The following is a 27,083-nucleotide window of genomic DNA, read 5'->3' as shown; positions in this document are numbered from 1 at the left end:
GGAGTCAGGGGCTCGAACCAGGATTCTCATGCCAGTCCTTGTGCTTTGTGCCATGTGGGCTTAACCCACTGCGCTATTGCCCAACACCCCCATGCAAAAGGCTTTCATGCCTAAGGCTCCCTAGTTAAACCCTCATCACCACCAAGAGCCAGAGTTGAACAGTGCTCTGGTTTCTGTGTGTGCATATCTTTCTTTTTGTATCTCTCTAATTAAAATGAAATAATAAATAAATATAAATATATGTTTGTTGGTATGAGACACAAAAAGAGAAGTAGAAAGAGATATACTGAAGGTGAAAGAGAGCTAGAAGAGAGAGAGAGAGAGAGGAGAGAGAGAAATAACCAGAGCATCACTCTGATACATACAGTGGTGGAACTGTACTCAGCTTTTCAAGCTTCTAGTCCAGTGCGCTACCCACTACACCACTTCCCAAGTCTCAGGCTGGTATATTCTTAGTGAGAAAGAAGAAAAACATTCATGAAAAGTCAATATAACCTAGGCTCTGATCTCTTAACTGAACCTCTTTTATAAGAAAAGTATTGTGCTTCTATTCTTATTTTTAATTTAAAAATATCCAGCTCTAATGTAATTGACATTAGCCAACAATTGACCAGGTATGCACATGCATATTTAACACTGAGCCCTGTATTGATCCTGAGCACATTTTGGCTGAATAAAGAACAAAACATTAGACTCATGTAATCAGGGATGTTTACAGGACTTGCTGGCATGAGGTCCCAGGTTGAACCTGGCACTGCATCTGCCAGGGTGCATCTCTTGTTTCTCTTTCTCATGCATACACTCATGAAAAATGTAAATGCTTTAATAAAAATGTTATTGGGCAAGGGTAGATAGCATAATGCAAACAGACTCTCAATCCTGAAGCACCAAAGTCCCAGGTTCAATCCCCCATACCACCATAAGCCAGAGCTGACGAATGCCGGGGGGTGGTGGTGGTGGTGGATAAAGGCTATGACTTGGAAAAAATGATCAGTGAAAGATACAACTGACATCAACAGAAACTATCTGAACAATTGCATTTTATAGGTAGCATTGAAAACTATAGAAAATTACTCAGATAAAAGTTCATTATTACTGATAGAATTCTCTGTGAACATCTGCATTTGTAAATGACAGCTTAATTGAGGATCAGGCGATAGCGCAGTGGGTTAAGTGCACATGGTGCAAAGCGCAAGGACCAGCTTAAAGATTCCAGTTGGAGCCCCTGGCTCCCCACCTGCAGGTCGATCTCTTTACAAGCAGTGAAGTAGCTCTGCAGGTGTCTATCTTTCTCTTCCTCCTTTCTCTCCCCCCTGTCTTCTTTTTCTCTCTCAGTTTCTCTCTGTCCTATCCAACAACAATGACAGCAATGACAATAATAACAATCACAACAACAACAATAAAACAACAAGGGCAACCAAAGGGGAAAAATAGCCTCCAGGAACAGTGGATTCATGGTGCAGGCACTGAGCCCCAGTGATAACCCTAGAGGCAAAATAAATAAATAAATAAATAAATAAATAAATAAAATGACAACTTAACATCGCATTCTTGGGTTCCAAACAGGGGAAGCAGGCTTTTCTTTAGTCTCAATACTAGACACAGCTCTTCCCACCTTTGTGAGTTCTGTGGAGGTTGGGCTTAAGACCAGGGGCAGTCAATGGATTTGTGTAGGTGGATGAGAGGCTTGTGAAGCTCAAGTGGGTGGACTGAGCTTTGCTCAATGACAAGAGGCAGGACTGTGCCCACCAGATGGCAGTGAGGGACTATGATGGTATAAAGAGTAAACACAGTTTTGGGTCTGGAAATAAGAGGTTCAGAAATGGGTTAACTAAACTGAGGCCTTGTCTGCTGAAAGAAATAGATTTGAGTCAGTGGGTGACAGGAGAATGAAGCAATACAGTCCAAACAGCATGCAAGGAAGGCAGTTTGTGGTTTGGTGGTTAGTTAGACCAAAATAAAATGGGATTGTACACAAGTTGGCCTTTGATGACAGCTAGGTCACCAGTGTACTGGAAGAGTGTGCAATTTGTGTGAGTTGTGTAATATTTTTAGAACTTTCATGGCTAGTTTACATAGACCATTAAAATAATTTCTTCCAAGCCTTTTTAAAGCCATTCTGTTGAAGATGGAGGGACAGGGAATCCTGACTTGAAATATCTTGGGGGGAGTTTGTGGGGTTTGCTTGAGGCACCACAGGGACCAGATGACTCACACCAAGAGCAGACTGAAAGTTGTGGGAAGCATGATGGAACAGTGAGTAGACAAGTTAGCACTGTCACGTTTACAAAGGCAGTGACCCCTCTAGACAGAACTCACAGAAAACAGGCATACAGTGTGATCCTGGGGGGACAAGGTGGGTCATTTGGAGGTTGAACCCAGACACTCCTGATAATTCTGGATGGAGCTTAGCTTGTGGGAGTGACTATGGGCACTGCTGTAGTTGTCCCAGTTGATGCAGTGAATTCACTGTAACATGACCCAGCCCCACCAGGAGAACAGGTGGGACCTTATCCTATCACATAGGGAATTGGGCTGCCTGTATCTGTTGTTACCACACTGTTCTTCCACCATGCCAGAGGTGCTCAGGATCTGAAGGGAGGTCACTCATTCTCTCTATTTCTTCTCTTCCAGTTACCTTAGAGCAGTTCTCCCTGGCAGTGAGGAGTTGTCCTGACCAGGAGGACCAGGCCTTGCTAATGAAGGTAGGTTATCAGCTAGAGCACCGATTTCCTTGAAGGCTCACCACATTTGGAGTGCCCTAAAGAGGCCTTCATTTTTTATAAGCAGGAGTGAATTTATCATCTCTGAATTTTGTGCTCCACAGGGATAGACTTGTCATCGGTAGGTAGGAGGGCTGCTGGTTAATGAGCACTGCCGTGTCCACAAAGTGCAGCGGAGTGACAGGAGGGTGGGTGTCAGCGACTAGCGGGAAGGCTGTGCAATTCTCCAGGGGGCTCCGTGGGTTCTGTTTAAGCTTATCTGACAGAGCCTTGATTCCATCAGCAGATTTATGAGGCTCAGCCAAATTCCACGGCTCCCACCATACTTTTTAATTAAAACAAAAGATTCTGAACATTTGGTGTCTGCCACATCCTCACTTTTGTCACCCTGGGGGATGCTACACAAATGAGACTTTCTTTGTTTAGCCACGCAATAGGTATCTTTATGCTACAGATTCCTGGCCCTGGAGTAGAAAACACACATTTATTTTTATCATCATCATCATCATTATTGTTTCGTAACTATGTTTGATTTCTGTCCCAATGACAAAAGGGTAGAGTTGTAGTGTGACCTAAGTTTATGTTGGATGTCCAAGTGAGTCAAGAGTATAGGGGAACCTGGTCAGCAGTGTTCAGGCATTTCATGTAAATGTTGCCTTTGATGGAAGAAAGCAGCAACTTTGAGCAAATCACAAAGCTGTGTACACAGTTTTCCACCAACAACTACGACTCGAGTTTTTCACTAAGAAACTGTACTGAGACTGACCTTGAATGACCGTGCTTTTCCGTGATGTCATTGCAATTCTGGACCACCAGGGAGCCATGTGCAGCAGGAGTGGCATTTCTTTACCTCAACATCATGCCAGGTGTCCTCTGACTACAGAAATGGGTGGAAAAATAGGGTGTTGCTATAAGGGATTTTTCAACTCATTTGCCTAAGGTGTGATATTTTGGGTCTGTCTTTTTTTTTTTTTTTAACTTTCAGTGATGCTTGTTTCATAATAATGAATCGGTGATACCAAATACCAAATGTCAAGTTTGTGTGGGAGACTTGTCCCACCAGGGTCATGAGGCTAATGTGGCAATTTTATGGTGTAAATTCAGGGGCATAGCAGCTTATCTCCGCATGATGAGATCCTGGCTTGAACTGTTAGCCCCCTTTCCCTGAGGTCCATTCCCCAAGGACCTGCTTTTTCACATGCCGGCTCAGTCTGTGCCTTTTACAAATTTTATTTATTTATTTATTTTGAAGTTCTTTTTTAAAAATATTTTTCTTCTCTATTGGGGGATTAATGTTTTACATTCGACAGTAAATACAATAGTTTGTACATAACATTTTTCAGTTTTCAACATAGGAATGCAACCCCCACTTGGTCCTCCATCTTCCTTTTTGGACCAGTACTCTACCCCCCCCACCCACCCCAGAGTCTTTTACTTTGGTGCAACATGCCAATTCCAGTTCAGGTTCTACTTGTGTTTTCTTTTCTGATCTTGTTTTTCAACTTCTGCCTGAGAGTGAGATCATCCCATATTCATCCTTGTGTTTCTGACTTATTTCACTCAACATGATTTTTTCAAGGCCCATCCAAGATTGGCTGAACATGGTGAAGTTACCATTTTTTATAGCTGAGTAGTATTCCATTGTGTATATATACCACAACTTGCTCAGCCACTCATCTGTTGTTGGACACCTGGGTTGCTTCCAGGTTTTGACTATTACAAATTGTGCTGCTAAGAACATTATGTGTACACAGATCTTTTTGGATGGATGTGTTGGGCTCCTTAGGATCTATCCCCAAGAGAGGAATTGCAGGATCATAGAGTAGGTCCATTTCTAGCCTTCTGAGAGATCTCCAGACTACTCTCCACAGAGGTTGGACCAATTGACATTCCCACCAGCAGTGCAAGAGGATTCCTTTGACCCCACAACCTCTCCAGCATTTGCGCTGCTATCTTTCTGATGTATGACATTCTCACAGGAGTGAAGTGGTATCTCATTGTCTTTATTTGCATTTCTCTGACAGTCAAAGACTTGCAGCATTTTTTCACCTGTTTCTCAGACTTTTGGATCTCTTCTGTGGTGAATATTCTGTCCATGTCCTCTCCCCATTTTTGAATGGGTTTTTTTGTTTTCTTATTGTTGAGTTTGGCAAGCTCTTTATATATTGTGGTTATTAGCCTCTTGTCTGATGTATGGCATGTAAAGATCTTCTCCCATTCTGTGAGGGGTCTCTTGGCTTGGTAGTGATTTCTTTTGCTGTGCAGAAGCTTTTTAATTTGATGTAGTCCCATAGGTTTATGCTTGCCTTAGTCTTCTTTGTAATTGGACTCGTTTCATTGAAGATGCCTTTAAAATTTATGCAGAAAAGAGTTCTGCCAATATTTTCCTCTGAGTATCTGATAGTTTCTAGTCTAACATCCAAGTCCTTGATCCACCTGGAATTTATTTTTGTGTTTGGTGAAATATAGCAGTTCAGTTTCATTCTTCTGCTTGTTTCAACCCATTCTATCCAACACCATTTTTTGAAGAGACTCTGCTTTCCTCATTTAATAGTCTGGGCACCTTTGTCAAAGATTAGATGTCCATAGGTGTGGGGGCTTATTTCTGGGCTCTCAATTCTATTCCACTGGTCAGTATGTCTAATCATGTTCCAGTACCAAGCAGTTGTGATGACAACAGCTCTATAATACAATTTGAGATCTGGAAGTGTATTGCCTCCAGTTTAGTTCTTCCTTCTCAAGATTATTTTGGCAATCCTAGGTCTTTTCTGGTTCCAGATAAACATTTGTAGCATTTGTTCTATTCTCCTAAAAATGTGCTTGGGATCTTGATAGGGATAGCATGAAGTGTTTACATGGCTCTGGGTAGTATATTCATTTAATGATGTTAATTCTTCCAACCCAGGTACATGGAATATCTTTCCACTTCTTTGTGTCTTTGTCTATTTCCTTCAGTAGTGACTCGTAACTTTCAGTATACAAGTCTTTCACTTCTTTGGTTAGGTTTATTCCTAGATATTTTAATTTTTTTTTTTTTTGCTATAGTAAAAGGAATTGATTTCATCTTCTTCTAACTCAATGTTTGCATAGAGGAATGCTACTAACTTTTGTATATTAATTTTGTAGCCTGACACCTTACTGTATTGCCTGATGATTTCTAAAATCTTCTTGCTGGATTCCTTAGGTTTTTCTATGTATACTACCATGTCATCTGCAAATAGGGAGAGTTTGACTTCTCCTCTACCAATAGGTATTGTTTTTAGTTGTCTCTAATTCATCCTCGATCTTGCTAATTCTGTTTTCAGCCTCACTTATTCTATTCTCTCTTCCCTCTACTGTTTTCTGAAGTTCATCTATTTTGTTACCCTGTTTTGATACTATTTTAGCTTGTTCAGCTAGTTCTTAGCTCAGGTATTTCAGCTTTCAGCTCTCTAATAACCTTGAGATAATTAGTGTTTTCTTCCAGAGTCTCATTTGTTGTTTCTGCATTCTGATGACAATTCTTTCAAACTCTTTACTTACTCTTGTGATTATTTCCTTAAATAGTGTTTGGATGTTGACCTCATTAATTTGTGCATTAATGTTTTTAATATTTATTTTTCTTTTTGTTGCCCTTGTCTTATTATTGTTATTGATGTTGTCGTTATTAGATAGGACAGAGAGAAATGGAAAGAAGAGGGGAAGACAGAGAGGAGGAGAGAAAGATACATACCTGCAGACCTGCTTTACCACCTGTGAAGCGACTCCCCTGCAGGTGGAGCGCTGAGGACTCAAACCGGGATCCTTAAGCCAGTCCTTGCGCTTTGTGCCACCTGTGCTTAACCCGCTGTGCTACTGCCCAACTCCCTGACCTCATTATTTTGTGCTTCAACCTTTGGGGTGCTTTTAGCTGGACTAGTAATACTGAGACTATTTCATGATTTTTTTTTAGGAGATTGAGGTTTTTTTAAATGTTTTTTTATCAGAGAACACCTCAAGAGTATGACATTGGCAAGCAAGGTTTGTATAGATTGTGTATTATATGAGAGAAGTTGCTCATTTTAGCCAGAAGCAGCCTGCATGAACATTGAATATGTGTTTATTTGGATGAGTGAGTCACTTTGTTGATTGTCTGCTACAAACTTATGTACTCAGCCTCAGTGAGTAAAAAAGTATCAGCATCAAAAAAGAAATCAGATCTGGAGCAAATGCTATGTTCTTAATAATGATATCTCACATGCATACTGTTTCATCTGTACAATGTTAGAGATCATTGAACCCTGCAGACAGACATTTCATTCTGGTCTATGGTGCTTCTTTATCCACAGACTACAGAGAGCATGCAAAATAAGAATGTGTGACTAAGTGGCAGTCAGATACAGACTGAGCTGAGGTCACATACTCCTGGAGAAATGGAATTAGAGTGTAAAACTTTGGAGGTAGCAAAGGCCATAGTCTTCATCTGGATGCATAGGAGAGAGGAGAAAAAGATGTGACTTTTTCTTAAGTTGTGTCACCATCACAACTTAAGGGGTTGTCGGAAAGGTCCTGGTGCATTTATTTTTTGCATAGAAGAATACATCATGTCTTGTCCAGCAACCCAATAGGTGATAGGCAGTAGAACTGGGACCAGAAACTCAGGGTCTCTGAAACCTTCACCCAGATGAGAGGAAAACCCAAGCACCTAGACCCTGCACCACCATTGTGCCCATGAAATACTGGGAAGAAATACTGGTGAAAAAAATACTGTGGGAAGAAATACTGGTGAAACCACAAGACGGACTGCTATACTCGTTTATGGAATTATTCTCAAGGCTTGTTGCTAATCACACCCGGATGATTGAGAGAGCCATAAAACAGGCTTCTCCATGACTCAGTTTCCCATTTACCATGAAAAAGTTAATACTGTTTTTGATTTATGGTTTTCCCAACATACCTTGTTGTGGGATCAGGAAAAAAAGTAAGACAACTGTCCTTAGGGTTTGCTGTTTAGAGAGATTTCACTGCTATTTGAACCATAGGGGAAAAATGGCTTTATGTTGTACTTATAAAGTATGTATTTGCCCTCATCCACTTTTCATAGCCTTACTCAGTCATTTCTATACTCCCTTAGTTCTGTTGCTCAACTAACTCCATCTCTGATGATTACCCCTCAGCTCCACTGGCCACTCTTCTGTGACTCCAGATCTCATATCCCAGCATGCTCAGCAACTCTGAAACTCATCCTCACCTAACCTTGTCTCCTTCTTAGTCTTGGATCTGTAGGACAGTCTGTGACACTGTCAAACCCTGGGGCTATGTCTCTTCATCCTTTGTTACATCATTCAGTCATCTCTGTTCCAGAACAGAGTACCAGGGCTTAACCACTAAGGAACAATTCCTGTCCGATTCACTAGGAACTAGGTGTGACAGGCCACTGATCTCTGTCCATCTGGTATCATCTTCTGGTAAAAGGGAAAGTGAATTATATGACTCTAAAGACCCTTCCAGCATCCATACTCTGAAAATGTATGCCTGAACATCACTGCTAACCCTGCAATTCAATACATGCTGGGAAATTAACAAACATGGCCCTCTATTGCCTGTCTCTCATCTTTGGGAAATTAACTTCCTTTGAGTCTCAAATCCTATATACCCCTTGATGAATTAGTTTTTAGCCATAACTTCTGCTCTTCTTTGGAATAGAGTGATTTTTGGATTTAGCACCCAAACCTGGACTGTTTTTGAAAGTGATACTATTAAACATTAAGTTTTTAACTGTGAACCTAAAAAAAGTAGTAACCAAATCTGCACACAAATATAGGTGTAAAACTATATGTATGAAATCTTATCATTCTATAAAACAAGGTTAAATGAATAATAATAATAATTAAACTTGGAGATGAGGTGGGAGGTATAAAATGAGGCTTGATGGGTAGAAATAAACCATGACTGTCTGAGGAAACCATAGCATTTGGTTAGACTGTTTTTTAATTAAGTTCTAAATCCCTCTCTCAACCAATAGAACTACTATGCTCATCAGCCTTTGTTCTCACACCATGCCTTCTTTTTGGTGATAGAAATTGGCAGATGTCTTGGTGCCGATATGCATTTGGACCATCATTTTCTAAAGTAAATATAAGTGATGACACTTCCTCATTATGTTCTCAAGAGAATTTCTCATACATCTAGCAGCAGTGGTTTCCAAATTTGGTGAGAGACAGCAGACCTAGCACTAGGACTATGATTTCCCAAGGTTCTTCTTCTGCTAAACCTTTTCAACTCCCTTTTATAAAATCTAGAGAAACAAGTAGGACATTTGGGGGAAAGTGGAGCTAATTGAAGGAGCTTTTATTGATATGTTACAACAGGAGTGAGACAGTAGAATAAGGTTTGTCTCAGTGCAAGGCTCCCTGCCTCCAGTGATATTGGTCAGGTGCCCAGAACAGTCTTCATTCTGAAGTCCTCTTCCTGGCCACTCTGTCCCAGGTCTCTGGCTGATGGCACCCTACAAAAGTTAAGGCAGGCACTTCTGTAAGTAGGATTCAATATTATACCACACCTACTGCAGAAAACAAGAACAAAGCTACTAGCCGGAAAGTAAATTGACTTTGCTTCCCAAATTGCAGGTGTTAGGCAGGATAATCACACCACCAGCAGCAACGGTGCCCCAGCCCATTCTCCGTGGAAGGCTATGGAGGAGACAGGTTGTCTGTGGTGAAGCAGATGATAAGCAGAATAGCCTTAGTGTCTGCTGTCTTCCCAGCTGGCATGTGCAATAGCCCAGTGAGGTTGGTGGTATAGATGCCATATGCTGAGGTGTAGATCGAGAAAACATGCAAAGATGATTCTCCAGGAAGGCTCTACTGATTGGAGTCATGTGGGCAGGAGTGCTGTCAGAATCTTCCTTATCTTATCACTTGTAAGTATTAATGCTGCCCTGGTGAGTACAGAGGACCCTGGATGGATGTAACAGGAAGACCATCACACCTACACACCTACACACACACACGCACACACACACACACACACACACACACACACACACACACACACACGCGCGCTCTGTGGTCAGGCCAGATGTAACCCTTTCTCTGTCTAATAATGTTCTAGGAAATCCAGACACACTTGAGTCTTTCTTGAAACTGAAAGCCCCTGATAAACACCATGGTTCAACCCTGCAGTGCTCCAAACTTATACATCACAACATCTTTGCAGAATTAGGCATTGTCTTCTTGTCCAGTAGAATCCTGTCCTATTAGGAATGAGGGTTCTTGCAAGAAAAAAAAAAAAAACATGACTTATTCCTAGCAAGGGAATAGCTGCTTGTTAAGGAGAAAGTGATTTTCACATGACGGAGTCATACTTAAGCTCCCCTTGGAAGGTCTAGAAACACACCAGGAAGGTGTTTCTCCAGGGTTTCTTGACTTGTCATTATCACAGACTTCCTACTTTGCTTCCCCCACAACCCCTATCTCATCTTGCCTGGCCCCCTCCTTTAAGTGCTCTGCCTCAGGAGGAGCCATCTTTGGGCAGTGACCTACACAACTTTGCAGTGTCTCTGTTTGCTGAAATACTTCAGAGTGTGTCTCAGCTCCTCAGTTCTGGTGGGACGCTCACCCCAATAAGGCAGTGCCTATGCAAGGTGCTTGCAGGGGACTCTCCCCACTTCACAGGCGGCTGGCAGCAGCAGTTTCTGCCTGTCAAGTGGGCGAAGTGGGGATTTTCCCTTTTTCCTGCACTCTTAACTGTTCTTTCTTCCTTTTCTCGATGCGTGTAGGTGGTAGCTAGTTTAAACACCAAACCCAGCAGCCAGCAGTTCATGGCAAACACCTCCCATCCACTGCAGGGCAAACCATGGTAAGCACCTTTCTGCCCATGGCTCCTTTTTATATCCCAGGACCCCATCTTTGCCCCCTGCCTTAGAGAGTGCCATATACCCCTGCAAATAACACAGAGGAGCAAACATCCTGTGTGGGTTCCCTGAATACCCACAACCACTGCTCAGTCATCTGGGCTAGTCATGGGATGGACCTCCCACACAGGAAAAAAATATATATAGATATATAATTTTTAGGGCTTAACTGCATGTCCAGCCTCAGTCCAGAACAAATGTCAGACCCATGTTCTGCAGTTTGGGACCCCATTTTTTGAAGACTGCAGAGGTTGGTGGTGTTGAAATTTAATCTCCTCCTATACTTCTCCTGCCATGTTGTCTATGCCTTACAAGTTAGAGACACACAAAGAAGTGAGCATGTGGCCAACAGTGTCCTCAAGATGCGTCACTCCGTAAATGTCAACTGACTAGCTATTATGTGCTAAGCTTCTTTTCTACTTCCTACCTTGCTTGAAAACTTTTATTGATTTATCTCTTAAAAATATTAAACAAGGGGAGTCGGGCAATAGCACAGCGGGTTAAACGCAGGTGACACAAAGCTCAAGGACCATCATGGTAATCACGGTTTGAGCCTCTGGCTCCCCACCTGCAGGGGAGTCACTTCACAGGTGGTGAAGCAGGTCTGCAGGTGTCTATCTTTCTCTTCCCCTCTGTGTCTTCCCCTCCTCTCTCCATTTCTCTCTGTCCTAACAATAAGGACATCAATAACAACAACAATAATAACTACAACAGTAAAATATGTATATATATATACATATTATATATATATAATATATATATAATATATATATAATATATATATATATATATTAAACAAGGGAAAAGAGGTTCTAGTGACACAGAAATGGAGTGTTAGACCAGATCTGCCCAGTTCATGGTTCTCTCTCATTTCTGTACTTGAGTGCTAGGAAGACCCACCTGCCCTCATTCATGCTCCTGTCTCTATGCAAGTTTCACATTTGGGCCAAGGCTCTGCAAGACTCCAGCTAAATCCTCCAAATTTCAGTGACAATAATCCCTCCTTTGGAAATGGACTTAATATATAGGACTGACTTTTTAACTCGGTGATATAAATGCCTAAATGCCCGATGTTGCATTCTCAGGCCCCATGATAAGCCCACAGGAGCACATGTTTTGGTAATCTTCTGCATATACTGGCTGAAACTCCTTTTTAAGAAACATTTTCAAGTGCCAGACTCTGTTCTAGGTAATGGGAGTACTATTGATATATTAATAAAAAGCTGACCCTCATACTGAGCTAACCTCTTAACTAATAGACGAGGTAGGTATTTCATTGCACCCCAAATGGGAAAGCTTGTTGTACTGGGCTAAGAATTTGGAGGGAGGGAATTTGGGTTTCGAATGGAGATCTCATCTGGAGTGATGATTTCAATGTATTTTTAGATAAGACCTGTCCAGAAGAGGTGGCATTTGAGCTAAGTCTCTCTATTTCTGTAGGAAATTAAATTTAACCAACTGTGTGGTTCTACTGCCCTTACTGATAAGGTCAATGTGAAAAGTTGTGCTCTGAGTTTTCCATTTATAGAGTGTTTCAGGGGTACTGAGACATGTTTTGACAACTGATTGCCAAAGAAGGGGTCTCAGCAGGTGCCTCTCCAGGGGAGGAGTATCCAGAAGTTTCTATTCTTGCTGTGCTCTATGTGTCTCCTTAACATGCTGATGGTGGCTTGAAATAGCACTTTTCAATATTCTTTCCATTGACTTGCAAAATTTCTCTGACATCCAGAGGTCAGTGTGAAAGTCACGTGTCCCTAAAAGGTTACACAGCAGATAATAGTTCCTTTGGAATCTTTCCAGAGCATGGTTTCTGGCCCTGGAACAAGGATAAATACCACTCTTGGTAGGGGACTATGAGGAGAAAGTTCTGTCCTATAAGAAGACTTGTTCTTCTCTCATCTACTCACCCCTCCCCCCCCCCCCAGTTCCCCACCAAGGAGACTAAACCAACGTCTGCCCAGGTCAGAAGTCATTAGGTACAAGATCCTGTGACTACCTAAGAGGAGTATCAGATCACATGGGTGCATGGATTAGTATGTGAGAGCACTGTCTCTGCCCTGTCCTTGATACTTCTTTGGCAAGTGTAAAGTAAACAGCTAAATGTCAAAAAAAAAGTATCTAAACCAGCTGAAATGCAGAAATCCCAATGCTCATCAGATACAGGGCTCCTCACCCCATAGAGCCAGTCCAGGGAATGTGTCAGGGTACTCCTTCTCCGAACTCTCTGCGCCCCCTCCCTTGCTTCCTCTGGGGGAAGATTTTATTTCAGGTTATTCTATAAGACACAATGGAGGGCAGGAGAAGAAATTGCTTGAGACAAATAAGAATATTAGAAGGATGCAGTGAAAGCCATCTGTGGGAAAAAGAGTGTAAACTTGGAACCTGAGGAATCAAGGTTAGTGGGAGGAGACAGCTGAATCTGGTCTGAATTTATCATTTTACCATTTAAATAAAGAGGTCAAGATGGTGAAGTGCTCAGGATACTTGTCATGAGCAATTTACCCAGAACATGACATTCCAGCAGGGAGTTTCAGGGATGTGAGTCCAGACTACCAATATGAACAGAATGGCCCATTGGCTGGGTAGATAAAAGGCTTCTCAGCACACAGGGGAGGGGACATTGGCACTCGATTAATGTGGGAAGACATGCTGGATGGGGCTGCCAGAGGAGGCAGTGCTCAGCCTCACCTCAGGCAGCTCCCTGGGTGCAGCCAGCCATGACTGTGCCCTGGTTGAAAACTGGAGATCTTATGAAACATGAAGGTGCCTTCTGCCTGAATCTGCCTGATTTTCCTCTCACTCTTAATAAGCCTTAGGTCCTGTCTTCTGGACTAACTTCACTAGAATGTTCAAGGGCTGAGGAAAAAAAAATAAAAAAAAAACACATATGATCTATGGATATCAGTTTTGAGATGGGGAGAAAAAAAAAAAGATGGTTAAATCAACTTCAGTCTCTTAGGATCCAGCAGAAGATTTGGCATAGTCAGGTCTCAAGAGCTAAGGAGGGGGACCAGGTATACCTGGCTAAATGCACAAGTGGCTGTGTGCAAGGACCTGGGTTCAAGCCTCCAGTTCCCACCTGTGGGGGGGGGGAGGTTTTATAAGCAGTGAAGCAGTGCTGCAGTCTCTGTCTCTTCTCCTTTCTTTTTTTTTAAATTTTTTAAAATATTTATTTTATTTTATTCCCTTTTGTTGCCCTTGTTGTTTTATTGTTGTAGTTATTATTGTTGTTGTCGTCGTTGTTGGATAGGACAGAGAGAAATGGAGAGAGGAGGGGAAGACAGAGAGGAGGAGAGAAAGACACCTGCAGACCTGCTTCACCACCTGTGAAGCGACTCCCCTGCAGGTGGGGAGCCGGGGTTCGAACCGGGATCCTTATGCCGGTCCTTGTGCTTTGCGCCACCTGCGCTTAACCCGCTGCGCTACAGCCCAACTCCCTCTCTTCTCCTTTCTATCTTCCATGTTCCTCTCAATTTCCCTCTGTCCTATCAAATACACACACACACACACACACACACATATATATGCTTTCTCAGAATTTGCCTTCCTTTTTAAATTTCTTTGTTGGGGGATTAATATTTTATAGTTGACATTAAATACAATAGTTTGTACATGCATAAAATTTCTCAATTTTCCACATAACAATGCACCACCCACTAGGTCCTCTGCCATCATGTTGCAGGACCTGAACTCTCTCCCCTCCCCCCCCACCCCAGAATTTTTTACTTTGGTGCAATACACTAACTCCAGTCCAAGTTCTACTTAGTGTTTTCTCTTCTGATCTTGTTTTTCAACTTTTGCCTGTGAGTGAGATCATCCCATATTCTTCCTTCTGTTTCTGACTCATTTCTCTTAACATGATGCCTTCAATATATTTTTAATGGAACTAAGGAGGGCTGTGACCAGGGCATAGCACCATGGTAGACTCTGAGAGCCCAGATTCAATCCCCAACACCACTATATGTCAGAGCCAAGAAGGGCTCTGGTTAAAAAAAAAGAAAAAGAACTGTGAAAATAAACAAACTAAATAACAGAGATAAGGAGGGGGAGAAACAAAGAGGGGAAAAGGGAAATACTTTTTTAAAAAAAAATAAATGCCCCCAAAATGGTCAGCACAATGTCAATTGGTCTTGCTTCTCTGATATTCTCATGGAGTATATTTATACTCAGGAAATTCTTTCCAGTCCTTCTCTGACTGTAAGAAGGATGGGATAGGGATGAGGCAAAGTGATGTTTTATTGAAACCCAAATTTGATGGGAAAGGCAATTAGGAAGAATCTATTGATTAGAATCTATTGATAAGTATCTATTGGGTTGATACATTGTTTTCTGAAAGGACTTAACATTTAACCTAACATTAAATGTCAGAGTTAAGACCAGTTATAGAAGTAAGAAAGACTTATTATTAAGAGTAAACAACTGTCAGATTGGGTTAAAAACAAAACCCAGTTTCGTGATGTCTATGAAATGTAGTCTTCTGTGTCCAGGAAAGTGAAGAGGCCATATTCATCCCTATTCTGTCCTCTGATTCCACCAAAAAGCTCTGGGCATTATCTGTAGAGCAAGCATAGGAAAATCCAAAGAAGGCCAACTGGGAAGCTCAAAGATTGAGTCAAAGGAACCCCAGGGGGAGCTGGGTTTTTCATCCACATTTGGCAGTAAGGAGACCTGCTGTGTCATTGGAGACCACCTGGAAGAATGGCTTCCTCAGCCAGCTGTAACAGATTGCTTCTTTCCTTTACTATGGTGACATCAGAAAAGGTCAAGTGGAAATTTTGTACTTCTACCACTACCCAGTGTGAGGAAGTCACTGGCTGTGTCTCTGGAGACCAGGTGGAGCTCAAAAATAAAGAGCATAGGGAATCCGGCGGTAGCACAGCGGGTTAAACGCAGGTGGCACGAAGTGCAAGGACCAGCTGCATAAGGATCCAGGTTCCAGCCCCCGGCTCCCCACCTGCAGAGGAGTTGCTTCACAAGTGCTAAAGCAGGTCTGCAGGTGTCTGTCTTTCTCTCCCTCTCTGTCTTCCCCTCCTCTCTCCATTTCTCTCTGTCCTATCCAACAATGATGACATCAATAACTACAATAATAAAAAACAACAAGGACAACAACAAAAAGGGAATAAATAAATAAATATTTTTAAAAAAGAAATAGCATCTACATCCCCAGCCTGGGTGATATCAGCCAGAATTCCCATCTCCACCCACAGAAAGGAGAATCATGCCCCCAGCTTGATCATCAAATGGGCTATAATGTATCTGCCTTCTCTGTTGGGGCAGTACCACAAAATGTTCTAAAACAAGGCTTAAATAAAATCCAGAGTCTCATATTATGAACATGGGTGAACAGATAATTGTTTGAATCACTGATTTCAATTCTTTTGGACAAATGCCCAGAAGTGAAATTGCTATATCATATGTCATTTTGGTTGGTTTTTTTTTCTGAGGAAATGTCCAACTGTTTACCATTGTGGCAATACCATTTTTCATCTCATCAGCAGTACACAAGAGCTCTAGTTTCTCCAGACATTTGCGAACACTTGTGTGTTTTTGATAGCAGTCATCCTAGCAGGTGTGAAGTAGAATCTTCTGGGTCCACTAGTATTCATAGCAGCACTACTCACAGCCCTCGAAAATGGAAGTAAAGTAAGTGTCCATTGATGGATGAATATATAAACAAACAAAAACAATGTGGCAAATGCATGCAGTCAGCTTATTCCACAATAAAAATTAAAGGAAATTCTGACACATCCTACCACATGGATGAACTCTGAAGACATTATGCTAAGTAAATAAACCAGTCACTAAAGAATACACATTGTATGAGTTCATTTATATGTGTACCAGATCAGATATGTTCAAGTCAGAAAGTAGACTGGTGACCACCAAAAACCAGATATGCGGAAGAATGAGGAGTTCTTACTCAATGGATATAATTTTTCAAGATGAAAATAGTTCTAGAGATAGATGGTAGCATTGGTTGCAAAGCCAAAGACAGAGAAGGCTTGGAAGTGGCAAAAAGTTGAGATGGAGTCTGGAAGAGAAGAAAGCAGGGAGAGGATCTGGACTAAATACTTAGCCTGTCTGAATAAAACAGGTGGTTCTGAACCCCTCTTCAGGGTGAATTGTGTAAATAATTCCAGAAGAAGTGACCTCTCCCTTGTCCCCACTGTCAAAGCTGTGCTTTTAGAATCTCTTTCTTTCTTCCTTCTTTTTTTAAAAATTTCTTTATTGGAGGATTAATGGTTTACAGTCAACAGTAAAATACAATAGTTTGTACATTTCTCAGCTTTCCACATAACAGTTCAACCCCCACTAGGTTTTTCCTTTCTTCCTTTCTTTCCTTGTCTTTCTTTCTTTCTTTCTATGAATTCACTGCTTTGGTGGCCATTGTTTCCCCTTTTTTTTTCTATTTTAATTCAATAGGACAAAGAGAAATTGAGAGCGGAAATAGGAAGGAAGGAAGAAAGGCAGTTGCCTATATAGCTGCTTCACCACTTGTGAAGTGTACCCGCTACAGGTAGGGAGTAGGGGCTCAAAGCCGGGTCCTTGCACAGGTCTTTGCACATAATACTGTGTGCTTAATCGCGTGTGCCTGCATTTAGAATCTTTCCTCACCCACTGGACATGGGAAGGCCTGTGCATGGTGACACTATAAGGCAGAAGGTAGGTTTGTCAGAGGGCAGTCACTGCAGTCAGTTGTATACACCAAGTACAGAAAAAAAATAATTTCCTGTCAGTCTGTCCTGAAGGTTTACAACCATCTAAGCTTTTCCCTCCTGCTCAATCCAAACATTCAGCATGAAGGGGACCTTCTCAGAACTTCTCTTTTTTTTTTTTTGTTTTAATTTCCTGAAGATGAATTTCATTATTTTCATTTCTCAACATGTATAGAGACCAGGGTGTATTGCGATACTGGGCTTTTCCAGTGAGGCATAAGATAGACTATATCTCAGGTCTGGCTGTCTATGGACTCTCCTTACCTGCCTTCTACCACATTCTCTATTAAGCACCACAGCATAGCACATAGCCCACTGTCACCATCACTTGTTGTGACACTCGACTGCTATGAAGAGAAACTCTTGTCAAACACAGAATGTGATGGTGAATGGCTGGCTGGCTTGGCCGCTCCACTGCCTAGAGACTCATAGATATGTGAGTGAAGAAGACAGGCTTTTAAAACAGGAGACAGTAAGCAGTTGGATTTAAAAAAAAAAAAAAAGGAAGAACATTTTTTTAATTAACATCACCAAGCAGTTTGGAAGGACAAGATCGCTTCTTTAGGTGATAAAAGAAAAAAGAAACACTGCAAGTGGATCCCACCCTCTTTCCTGGTTAAATATAAATAAACTTTTGTCATTTGTGGAAGCTGATGAGCTCATACCTGGAGTTAATGGTTTGGAAGGGACTGGGCAAGTGAGCTAAGGATTAGAAATCACCATTTGGGTCTGATCCAATTGTTAATGGCATTCTTATTGCCAGGAAATGCCCTTGAAAATCTCAACGCCTGTGCTTTCTGCTAGTGCGGCCAGAAGAAATTCCTTATAGTAGGAGTACCAATTGCCCATCAATTTTGTAAGGCAGTAATGCAGATCCCAAGTGAGTAAAGTTTGAAGCAGAGAGCAGAGCACTTCATCACAGTGAGGGAACTGGGTTGTTGCTGGGGAAAAGTGTTCTGATGCCACGCTAGTATTACCACGCATTAATAAGCTTTCTTCATCTTCTCTGAAACTAGAGGTCCATTTCATTACTTTTGGTTCAGCTTCTCACTTTACTATGAAGTTCTCACCATAGAAATAGGCTGCCGAGTGGGGGTCGGGCAGTAGCACAAAGGGTTAAGTGCACATCATGCGAAGCACAAGGACCTGCATAAGGAACCAGGTCCAAGCCTCAGGCTCCCCACCTGCAGGGGGAGGGTTGCCTCACAAGTGGTGAAGCAGGTCTTCAGGTGTCTATCTTTCTCTCCCACTCTCTGTCTTCCCCTCCTCTCTCCATTTCTCTCTGACCTATCCAACAACAATGACATCAATAGCAACAACAATAACCATAACAATGATAAAATAGATTTTTTAAAAGGGGAGCAACAAAAGGGGGAAAGAAAGCCTCCAGAAGCAGTGGATTTGTGGTGCATGCACCAGCTCCAGCAATAACCCTGGAGGAAAAAAAAAAGAAGAAGAAGAAGAAAAGAAAAGAAATAGGCTGCCTACCACCTTGTCATACATTGCAGGAAATCTCCCTTCTTTCAGCTGCTATTCCCAGTGGGTGTATGATCCTAGGAACCAAGCCCCTCAGTTCTACAAATACACACTGAACTCTGGTGCTGACCTTGGATCTAGTTACAGAAATTCCAAAATACATGAGCCTTAGTTTCTGCCACCCTGATCACATTGTGCTCAGGGAGAAAAAATCACATAGGCAAATAATTAGACTGATGAGCGGAATATTTAGCAGAGGAACAAAATACTCTCCAGAGTAGCCTAGGAATAGAAGGAATAACTTTCATTGGGAGGAGATAAGGAGAAATTCTGGGACAAGATTTACATACAGAGAACATTTACAGACTATAACTTTCTGGAGCTTATAACAACAAAGGAGAAATGGGAACACAGACAGGTGTTCTATCTCAATTATTATTTTGCAAAATGATCTTGTTTGGAGGTGTATAGTTCTGTGAATTTTAACATATCTAGAAACATGTCACCACTAATCTCTTGTGCTGTGGTTTTATATTATCCTCTTCCCCATCCTATAATTCTGGCAATGGGTGATCTCATGTCCATTGCCATAATTTTGTCTTTTTCAGACGGTTATATAAATTCAAACAATCAAGAAACTTTTGATATTGCCTTCCTTACTCAGCATAGGCACTAAGAGTTATTCCTTTTCATTGGTGAGTAGTACTCCACCATGAAGATACACTACAGATACATTACCCATTCATTCAATGAAAAAAAAATTAGATTGTCCCTAGTTTCTATATGATTGTGGGTAGAAATATTTAAGGGCAGCCTTTTATGTAACTATCAATTTTCTCTCTCTAAAACAAGTTTCTTAACCTTAACACTCTTAGAGCTTTGAGTCAGATACTTCTATATTGTAGGGCATTTGGGCCTGTCTGTTGTGTGCTGTCTAGCAAAATCTTTGGCCAGTACTTATGAGATGCCAATAGAATTTACACAGTTCAGTGGTCTGGGAGGTGGGACAGGGGATAAAGCATTGGACAGTCAAGCCTAAGGTCCCAAGATCAATCCTGGTAGCTTATGTACCAAAGTGATGTCTACTTCTTTCTCTCTTTCCACCTGTCTTCTTCGTTAATAAATAAAGTCTACCCCAAAAAATTCACTCAGTTTTGATATTAACCTATCTGCTGACATTCTCAAATGTCTATTGAGGGACAAAAAATCACCCACAGTTAAGAACTGCTACTCTCGGGTGATTATCTAAATCAGTTCAGAAGTAGATTTACTGGGTTATATGGTGAATATATGGCAAGTATTTTTTGTTGTTAATTTCTTTATTGGGGAATTAATGTTTTAAATTCAACAGTAAATACAAAAGTTTGTACATGCATAACATTTTCCAGTTTTCCATATACCAATACAACCCCCACTATGTCCTCTGTCATCCTTTTTGGACCTGTATTGTCCCCCCCCCAACCCCAGAATCTTTTACTTTGGTACAACGTGCCAATTCCAGTTCAGGTTCTACTTGTGTTTGCTCTTTTTTTTTTTTTTTTTTTAATTTTTTTTTAAATTTTATTTATTTATTCCCTTTTGTTGCCCTTGTTGTTTTATTGTTGTAGTTATTATTGATGTCGTTGCTGTTGGATAGGACAGAGAGAAATGGAGAAAGGAGGGGAAGACAGAGAGGGGGAGAGAAAGACAGACACCTGCAGACCTGCTTCACCGCCTGTGAAGGGACCTGCCTGCAGGTGGGGAGCCGGGGGCTCGAACCGGGATCCTGACGCCGGTCCTTGAGCTTAGCGCCACCTGCGCTTAACCCACTGCGCTACAGCCCGACTCCCTTGTGTTTGCTCTTATCATCTTGTTTTCAACTTCTGCCTGAGAGTGAGATCATCCCATATTCATCCTTCTGTTTCTGACTTATTTCACTTAAGATAGTTTTTTCAAGGTCCATCCAAGATCGGCTGAAAACGGTGAAGTCACCATTTTTTATAGCTGAGTAGTATTCCATAGTGTATATATACCACAACTTGCTCAGCCACTCATCTGTTGTTGGACACCTGGGTTGCTTCCAGGTTTTGGCTATTACAAATTGTGCTGCTAGGAAAATATGTGTACACAGATCTATTTGGATGGATGTGTTTGGTTCCTTAGGATATATCCCCAGGAGAGGAATTGCAGGATCATAGGGTAGGTCCATTTCTAGCCTTCTGAGAGTTCTCCAGACTGTTCTCCACAGAAGTTGGACCAATTGACATTCCTACCAGCAGTGTAGGAGGGTTCCTTTGACCCCACACCCTCTCCAGCATTTGCTGCTGTTACCTTTTCTGATGTATGACATTCTCACAGGAGTGAAGTGTTATCTCATTGTTGTCTTTATTTGCATTTCTCTGACAATCAGAGACTTGGAGCATTTTTTCATGTGTTTCTCAGCCTTTTGGACCTCTTCTGTGGTGAATATTCTGTCCATGTCCTCCCCCCATTTTTGGATGGGGTTATTTGTTGTCTTGTTGTTGAGTTTGGCAAGCTCTTTATATATTGTGGTTATTAACCTTTTGTCTGATGTATGGCATGTAAAGATCTTCTCCCATTCTGTGAGGGGTTTCTTGGTTTGGGTAGTGGTTTCTTTTGCTGTGAAGAAGCTTTTTAATTTTATGTAGTCCCATAGGTTTATACTTGCCTTATCTTCTTTGTAATTGGATTCGTTTCATTGAAGATGTCTTTAAAATTTATGCGCAAAAGAGTTCTGCCAATATTTTCCTCAAGTATTTGATAGTTTGTGCTTAGATGTTAATAATTGTTAAGTCCTCTTGATTGACTGATCCTCTGAGCGTTAAGTAGTGTCCATTCCTATCTTTTTAAATTTTATTCATTTTAAAATCTATTGTGTCAGATATGAGAATAGCTGCTCCTGCCCTTTTTTTGTGGGCCATTGGCTTGTATCATAGTTTTCCATCCTTTCACTTTGAGTATGTGTTTGTCTTGTTGAGTTAGGTGGGTTTCTTGTAGACAGCATATTTTTGTGTTGTGTTTTCTGATCCATCTTCCTACTCTGTGTCTTTTAATAGGTGAATTCAGGCCACTGACATTTATTGATATCACATATTGAAGACATTTTAACACTATTCTTGTAGATTTTGAGAGTGTTCTGATATATGACATATTCATAGTGGTCTGACTGCTTATAGGAGACCTTTCAGAACTTCTCTCATGGAACGCTTGGTGATAGTTGATTCTTTCAAGTGTTGCTTGTCTGAGAAGGTTTTTATGCCTCCATCTAGTCTGAATGACAGTCTAGCAGGATAAACTGTTCTTGGTTGAAAGCCTTTCTCGTTGAGCACTTGTTAGATATCTTGCCATTCTTTTCTGGCCTCTAGTGTTTATGTGGAGAATTCAGCTACTAATCTTACGGGTTTTCTCTGTAGGTGGCTCTTTGTTTTTCTCTTGCAGCCTTTGGGATCCTTTATTCTTATTCCTTTCCATTCTAAATAGGATATGTCTTGGTGTCTTTAAGTGTGGGTTAATTCTGTTTGGGACCCTCTGGGCTTCTTGAACCTTTATGTCTTTGATGTTGTCTATACTATGAAAGTTCTCAGCTATTATGTCCTGAAGAATGCTTTCTTCCTCTTCCTCTCTTTCTTCCTCTGGTAAGCCAATAATGCCTATATTCTTTCTTTTGAAGTCATCTCATAGATCTCTGTTGTTGTTTTCAGTATATCTTCATCTATTTTTGAGACCTCTTACTTCTTTTTTAGTTTTTTCTAGTTGTCCTTAATCTTGCTAATTCTATCTTCAGCTTCATTTATTCTATTCTCTCTCCCCTCTACTGTTATACTGTTTTCTGGAGTTCATCTATTTTGTTACCCTGTTCTGATACTGTTTTAACTTGTTCAGTTAGTTCTTAGATCAGCTATTTCTGCTTTCAGCTCTCTAATAACCTTGAGATAATTAGTTTTTTTTCCAGAGTCTCATTTGTTGTTTCTGCTTTTCTGATGACAATTCTTTCAAACTCTTTACTTACTCCTGTGATTATTTCCTTAACTAGTGTTTGATGTTGACCTCATTATTTTATGCTTCAACCTTTGTGGGGCTTTTAGCTGGACTCTTGTCCTGTTTCATTTCTCCAATATTTCTTCTTGTTGTTCTAACCATTTTATATAATATATCATGAGGTCTCTTTCTCACTACTTTTCAAATTACTGATCACTTTTGCTTGGATTGACTTGTGTCTAAGTAAGCTAACTAAAGGTTCACAGTTGTGGAAATTGACAGTTGTTTCAATATTTTAATACCTAAGATGGAGCTCAGTGGCTTAAAAACCTCTTTTGCTCTTTTTCTTCCCTGTAGGCTATGGGAACCTGAGGGCTTTTAAACTATAAGTAAGCTTCTTAGCTTAATCACTGACTCCTGACCAATCAAGAGATAAAGTAGGGTGGGACAGAGATAATCCAGTGATTATGCAAATTGATTCTTACAGCCCCACCACTAGGCCACGGAGGTATAGATCTTCTTCTGAGTTTCCTGGTTAGTTCTCTGTCCTCTGGTGTCAGCACAGGGCCTCCCCACTGCTGTTCCAATTCTGAGGGCAGTAGCAATGGAGACTCACAGTTGCATTTAGAGAGTCTCACTTCCTGAAAGTTTTTAAAATTGTTTTTTTTTCCCAGAGGGATATAGAATAGGAAACCTATCAAGTGAGGGGATGGGATGGGATATGGAGTTCAATAGAATTGTACCCTGCTTATTGTATGGTCTTGTCAATATTTCCATTTTATAAATAAAAATTTTTTTTAAATTGTTTATTTTGCATTTAGGCTTATGATTCATTTAAAGCTAATTTTTATCTAAAGTGTGAGATTTAGGTAAAAATATCCAGTTGTTTCAGCATCGTCTATTGAAAAAAACTATTCTCCCTCCACTGAATTCCTTTCATATCTTTGTCAAATACCATTCAGACAAATATTTATGTTTCTAACTCTCTGTTCTCTGTTTCATTGATCTATGTGCCTGTGTCTTAAAAATATAATTCTGTCTTGGAAACTTAAATTTTTTAGTAAACCCCAAAATCAAATAGGACAATTCCTCCAACTGTTTTCTTCTATTGCAAATTGTTGTAGTCACTAGTATCTTTGCCTTTTCATAAAAATTTTAGAATGAGTTTGTTTCAGGGCTACCACTATACATCAAAGCTCAGTGATAGTCTGGTAAAAAAAAAAAAAAGTACATAGGGCGGGGATAGATAGCATAATGGTTATGAAAAGCAGACTGTCTGGCCTGAGGCTCTGAAGTCCCAGGTTCAGTCCCCCACACCACCATGAACCAGAGCTGATCAGTGCTCTGGTGAAGGAAGAAAGAAAGGGAGAAAGAAATAAAGAAAGAAAGAAAGAAAGAAAGGAAAGAAGGAAGCCGAGTGGCACAGTTGGTTGAGCACACATGTTACAATCACAAGCACTCAGGTTTGAGCCGCCCCCCCCGTCCCCACCTGCAGGGGGAAAGCTTCACAAGTGATGAAGCAGGGCTGCAGGTGTCTCTCTGTCTCTCACCCTCTCTATCACACCTTCCCTCTCAATTTCTGGCTGTCTCTATCCAATAAATAAAGATAATAATTTAAAAAAGAAAGAGAGAAAGAAAGGAAGAAAGGAAAAAAGAAGTACATAGATAATAGTATGCCTCTATCTCAAAATAAATCTGCTTGAGTTTTAAAATCGGAATTGTGTTATATCTTTGGATCAATTTGAGGAGAAATGACAAATTGCTATGTTGACTAATGCTCTCTATGTCCTTGATTTCTTTCATCAACATTTTCCCTTTTTTTCTTTTTTAGAATTTAGTTTTTATTAATGTATTTATTTTGTAATCTTATTATTTTACTATTGGATAGAGAAGTTGAGAGGGGAGGGGAAGATAGAGAGAGGCAGAGACAGAGAGATACCTGCAGCACCACTTCACTGCTCATGATGCTTTCCTCCTGCAGGTGGGGACCAAAGCTTGAACCTGGGTCCTTGCAAACTAATGTGTGAACTTAACCAGGTGCACCACCACCTGACCCCCATCATTTGCACTTTTTAGCAGTTAATAATTTAATTTGATGACGTAGAGAGAGAGAGAGAGAGTCAGAGTCAGAAGAGCAGATCCACTCTGGCATATCCAGTGCTGATGAATGAGCCTTGGGTCCCAGGCACACAGTCCTGGGCTGCCCTCTCACACATTGCCCCAGCTGCTCCTCAAAATTTTCAGTTTTCAACATCAAGATAATATATGTGCTTTTATAGATTTACCCCTAAGTATTTCATCATGGAAGGAACTATTATAATGGGTAGGTAATTTTAAATGTCTATTTTAAATTGGACATTATTAACATCTGCTAATAGAAATAGATGTTTCCTGATCAGTGGAATAGTATTGAGAGCCCAGAAGTAAGCCCCCACACCTATAGACATCTAATCTTTGATAAAGGTGCCCAGACTACTAAATGGGGAAAGGAGAGTCTCTTCAACAAATGGTGTTGGATAGAATGGATTGAAACAAGCAGAAGAATGAAACTGAACTGCTACATTTCACCAAACACAAAAGTAGATTCCAAGTGGATCAAGGATTTGGATGGTAGACCAGAACTGTCAGATACTTAGAGGAAAATATTGGCAGAACTCTTTTCTGCATAAATTTTGAAGACATCTTCAATGAAACGAATCCAATTACAAAGAAGATAAGGCAAGTATAAACCTATGGGACTACATAAAATTAAAAAGCTTCTTCACAGCAAAAGAAACCACTACCCAAACCAAGAGACCCCTCACAGAATGGGAGAAGATCTTTACATGCCATACATCAGACAAAAGGTTAATAACCACAATATATAAAGAGCTTGCCAAACTCAACAACAAGACAACAAATAACCCCATCCAAAAATGGGGGGAGGACATGGACAGAATATTTACCACAGAAGAGGTCCAAAAGGCCAAGAAACACATGAAAAAAAATGCTGCAAGTCTTTGATTGTCAGAGAAATGCAAATAAAGACAACAATGAGATAACACTTCACTCCTGTGAGAATGTCATACATCAGAAAAGGTAACAGCAGCAACAAATGTTGGAGAGGGTGTGGGGTCAAAGGAACCCTCCTGCACTGTTTGTGAGAAAGTCAATTGGTCCAACTTCTGTGGAGAACAGTCTGGAGAACTCTCAAAAGGCTAGAAATGGACTTACCCTATGATCCTGCAATTCCTCTCCTGGGGATATATCCTAAGGAACCCAACACACTCATACAAAAAGATCTGTGTACACATATGTTCTTAGCAGCACAATTTGTTTTTGTTTTTTTTGTGTGTGTGCAAAATCAGCATTTAATTTAATAATCCATTTATCTATCTTCATTAGAGCACCTGATATCTCCATGCAAGAACAAGTAAACACAAATATAATTCATGACTTTGTCAAGTTCAACAAACAGTTCAACAAACAGATGTGCTCACATCTGCAATGAATACATAAAGTATCACAAGTTGTTGGAATCAAGACTGCATGCTCAAGGTGTCTAGAATACATTTATTTTATTACTTATTTATAGTTTGGCTTTTTATTTATGTATTTACTAGAGTACTGCTCATCTCTGGCTTATAGTGGTGCAGGGGATGAACCTGGGACTTTGGAGCCTCAGGTATGATTGTCTGCATAACCATTATATTATCTACTCCCCCCTTAAATCATTTATTTCAGAAAACATTTATGATCTCTGTTGTATGTTTCTTTTTTTATTTAAGAAAGGATTAATTAACAAAACCATAGGGTAGGAGGGGTACAATTCCATACAATTCCCACCACCCAATCTCCATTTCCCACCCCCTCCCCTGATAGCTTTCCCATTCTCTATCCCTCTGGGAGCATGGACCCAGGGTCATTGTGGGTTGCAGAAGGTAGAAGGTCTGGCTTCTGTAATTGCTTCCCCGCTGAACATGGGCGTTGACTGGTCAGTCCATACTCCCAGTCTGCCTCTCTCTTTCCCTAGTAGGGTGGGTCTCTGGGGAAGCGGAGCTCCAGGACATATTGGTGGGGTCTTCAGTCTAGGGAAGCCTGGCTGACATCCTGATGACATCTGGAACCTGGTGACTGAAAAGAGAGTTAACATACGAAGCCAAACAAATTGTTGAGCAATCATGGACCCAAAGCTTGGAATAGTGGAGAGGAAATGTTAGGGGGGTACTCACTGCAAACTCTAGTGCACTTCTGCTTTCAGGCATATATTTTGCAGTAGTTTACGGATACGTGTGAACATATGCTCTCTCTCACAGAACCTGGTGTATATCTAGGTTT

At 40.8% G+C, this 27,083-nt stretch overlaps 1 protein-coding gene across 1 annotated transcript in view; it reads left to right on the top strand.

Moving 5' to 3' along the window:
• The window catches only part of ACOXL (acyl-CoA oxidase like), a 361,479-nt gene that overhangs the window by 296,769 nt on the left and 37,627 nt on the right, over nt 1-27,083 (top strand). Inside the window, exon 17 of the mRNA XM_060188434.1 lies at nt 2,635-2,705. Coding sequence (XP_060044417.1) covers nt 2,635-2,705 — 71 coding nt within the window. The remainder of the gene's footprint in view (nt 1-2,634; nt 2,706-27,083) is intronic.

This window comes from Erinaceus europaeus, chromosome 3 (genome assembly GCF_950295315.1).
Source record: "Erinaceus europaeus chromosome 3, mEriEur2.1, whole genome shotgun sequence".
NCBI classification, from domain to species: domain Eukaryota; kingdom Metazoa; phylum Chordata; class Mammalia; order Eulipotyphla; family Erinaceidae; genus Erinaceus; species Erinaceus europaeus.
The sequence above is the reverse complement of the archived record's forward strand: the minus strand, read 5'-3'. Positions and strand labels throughout refer to the sequence as shown.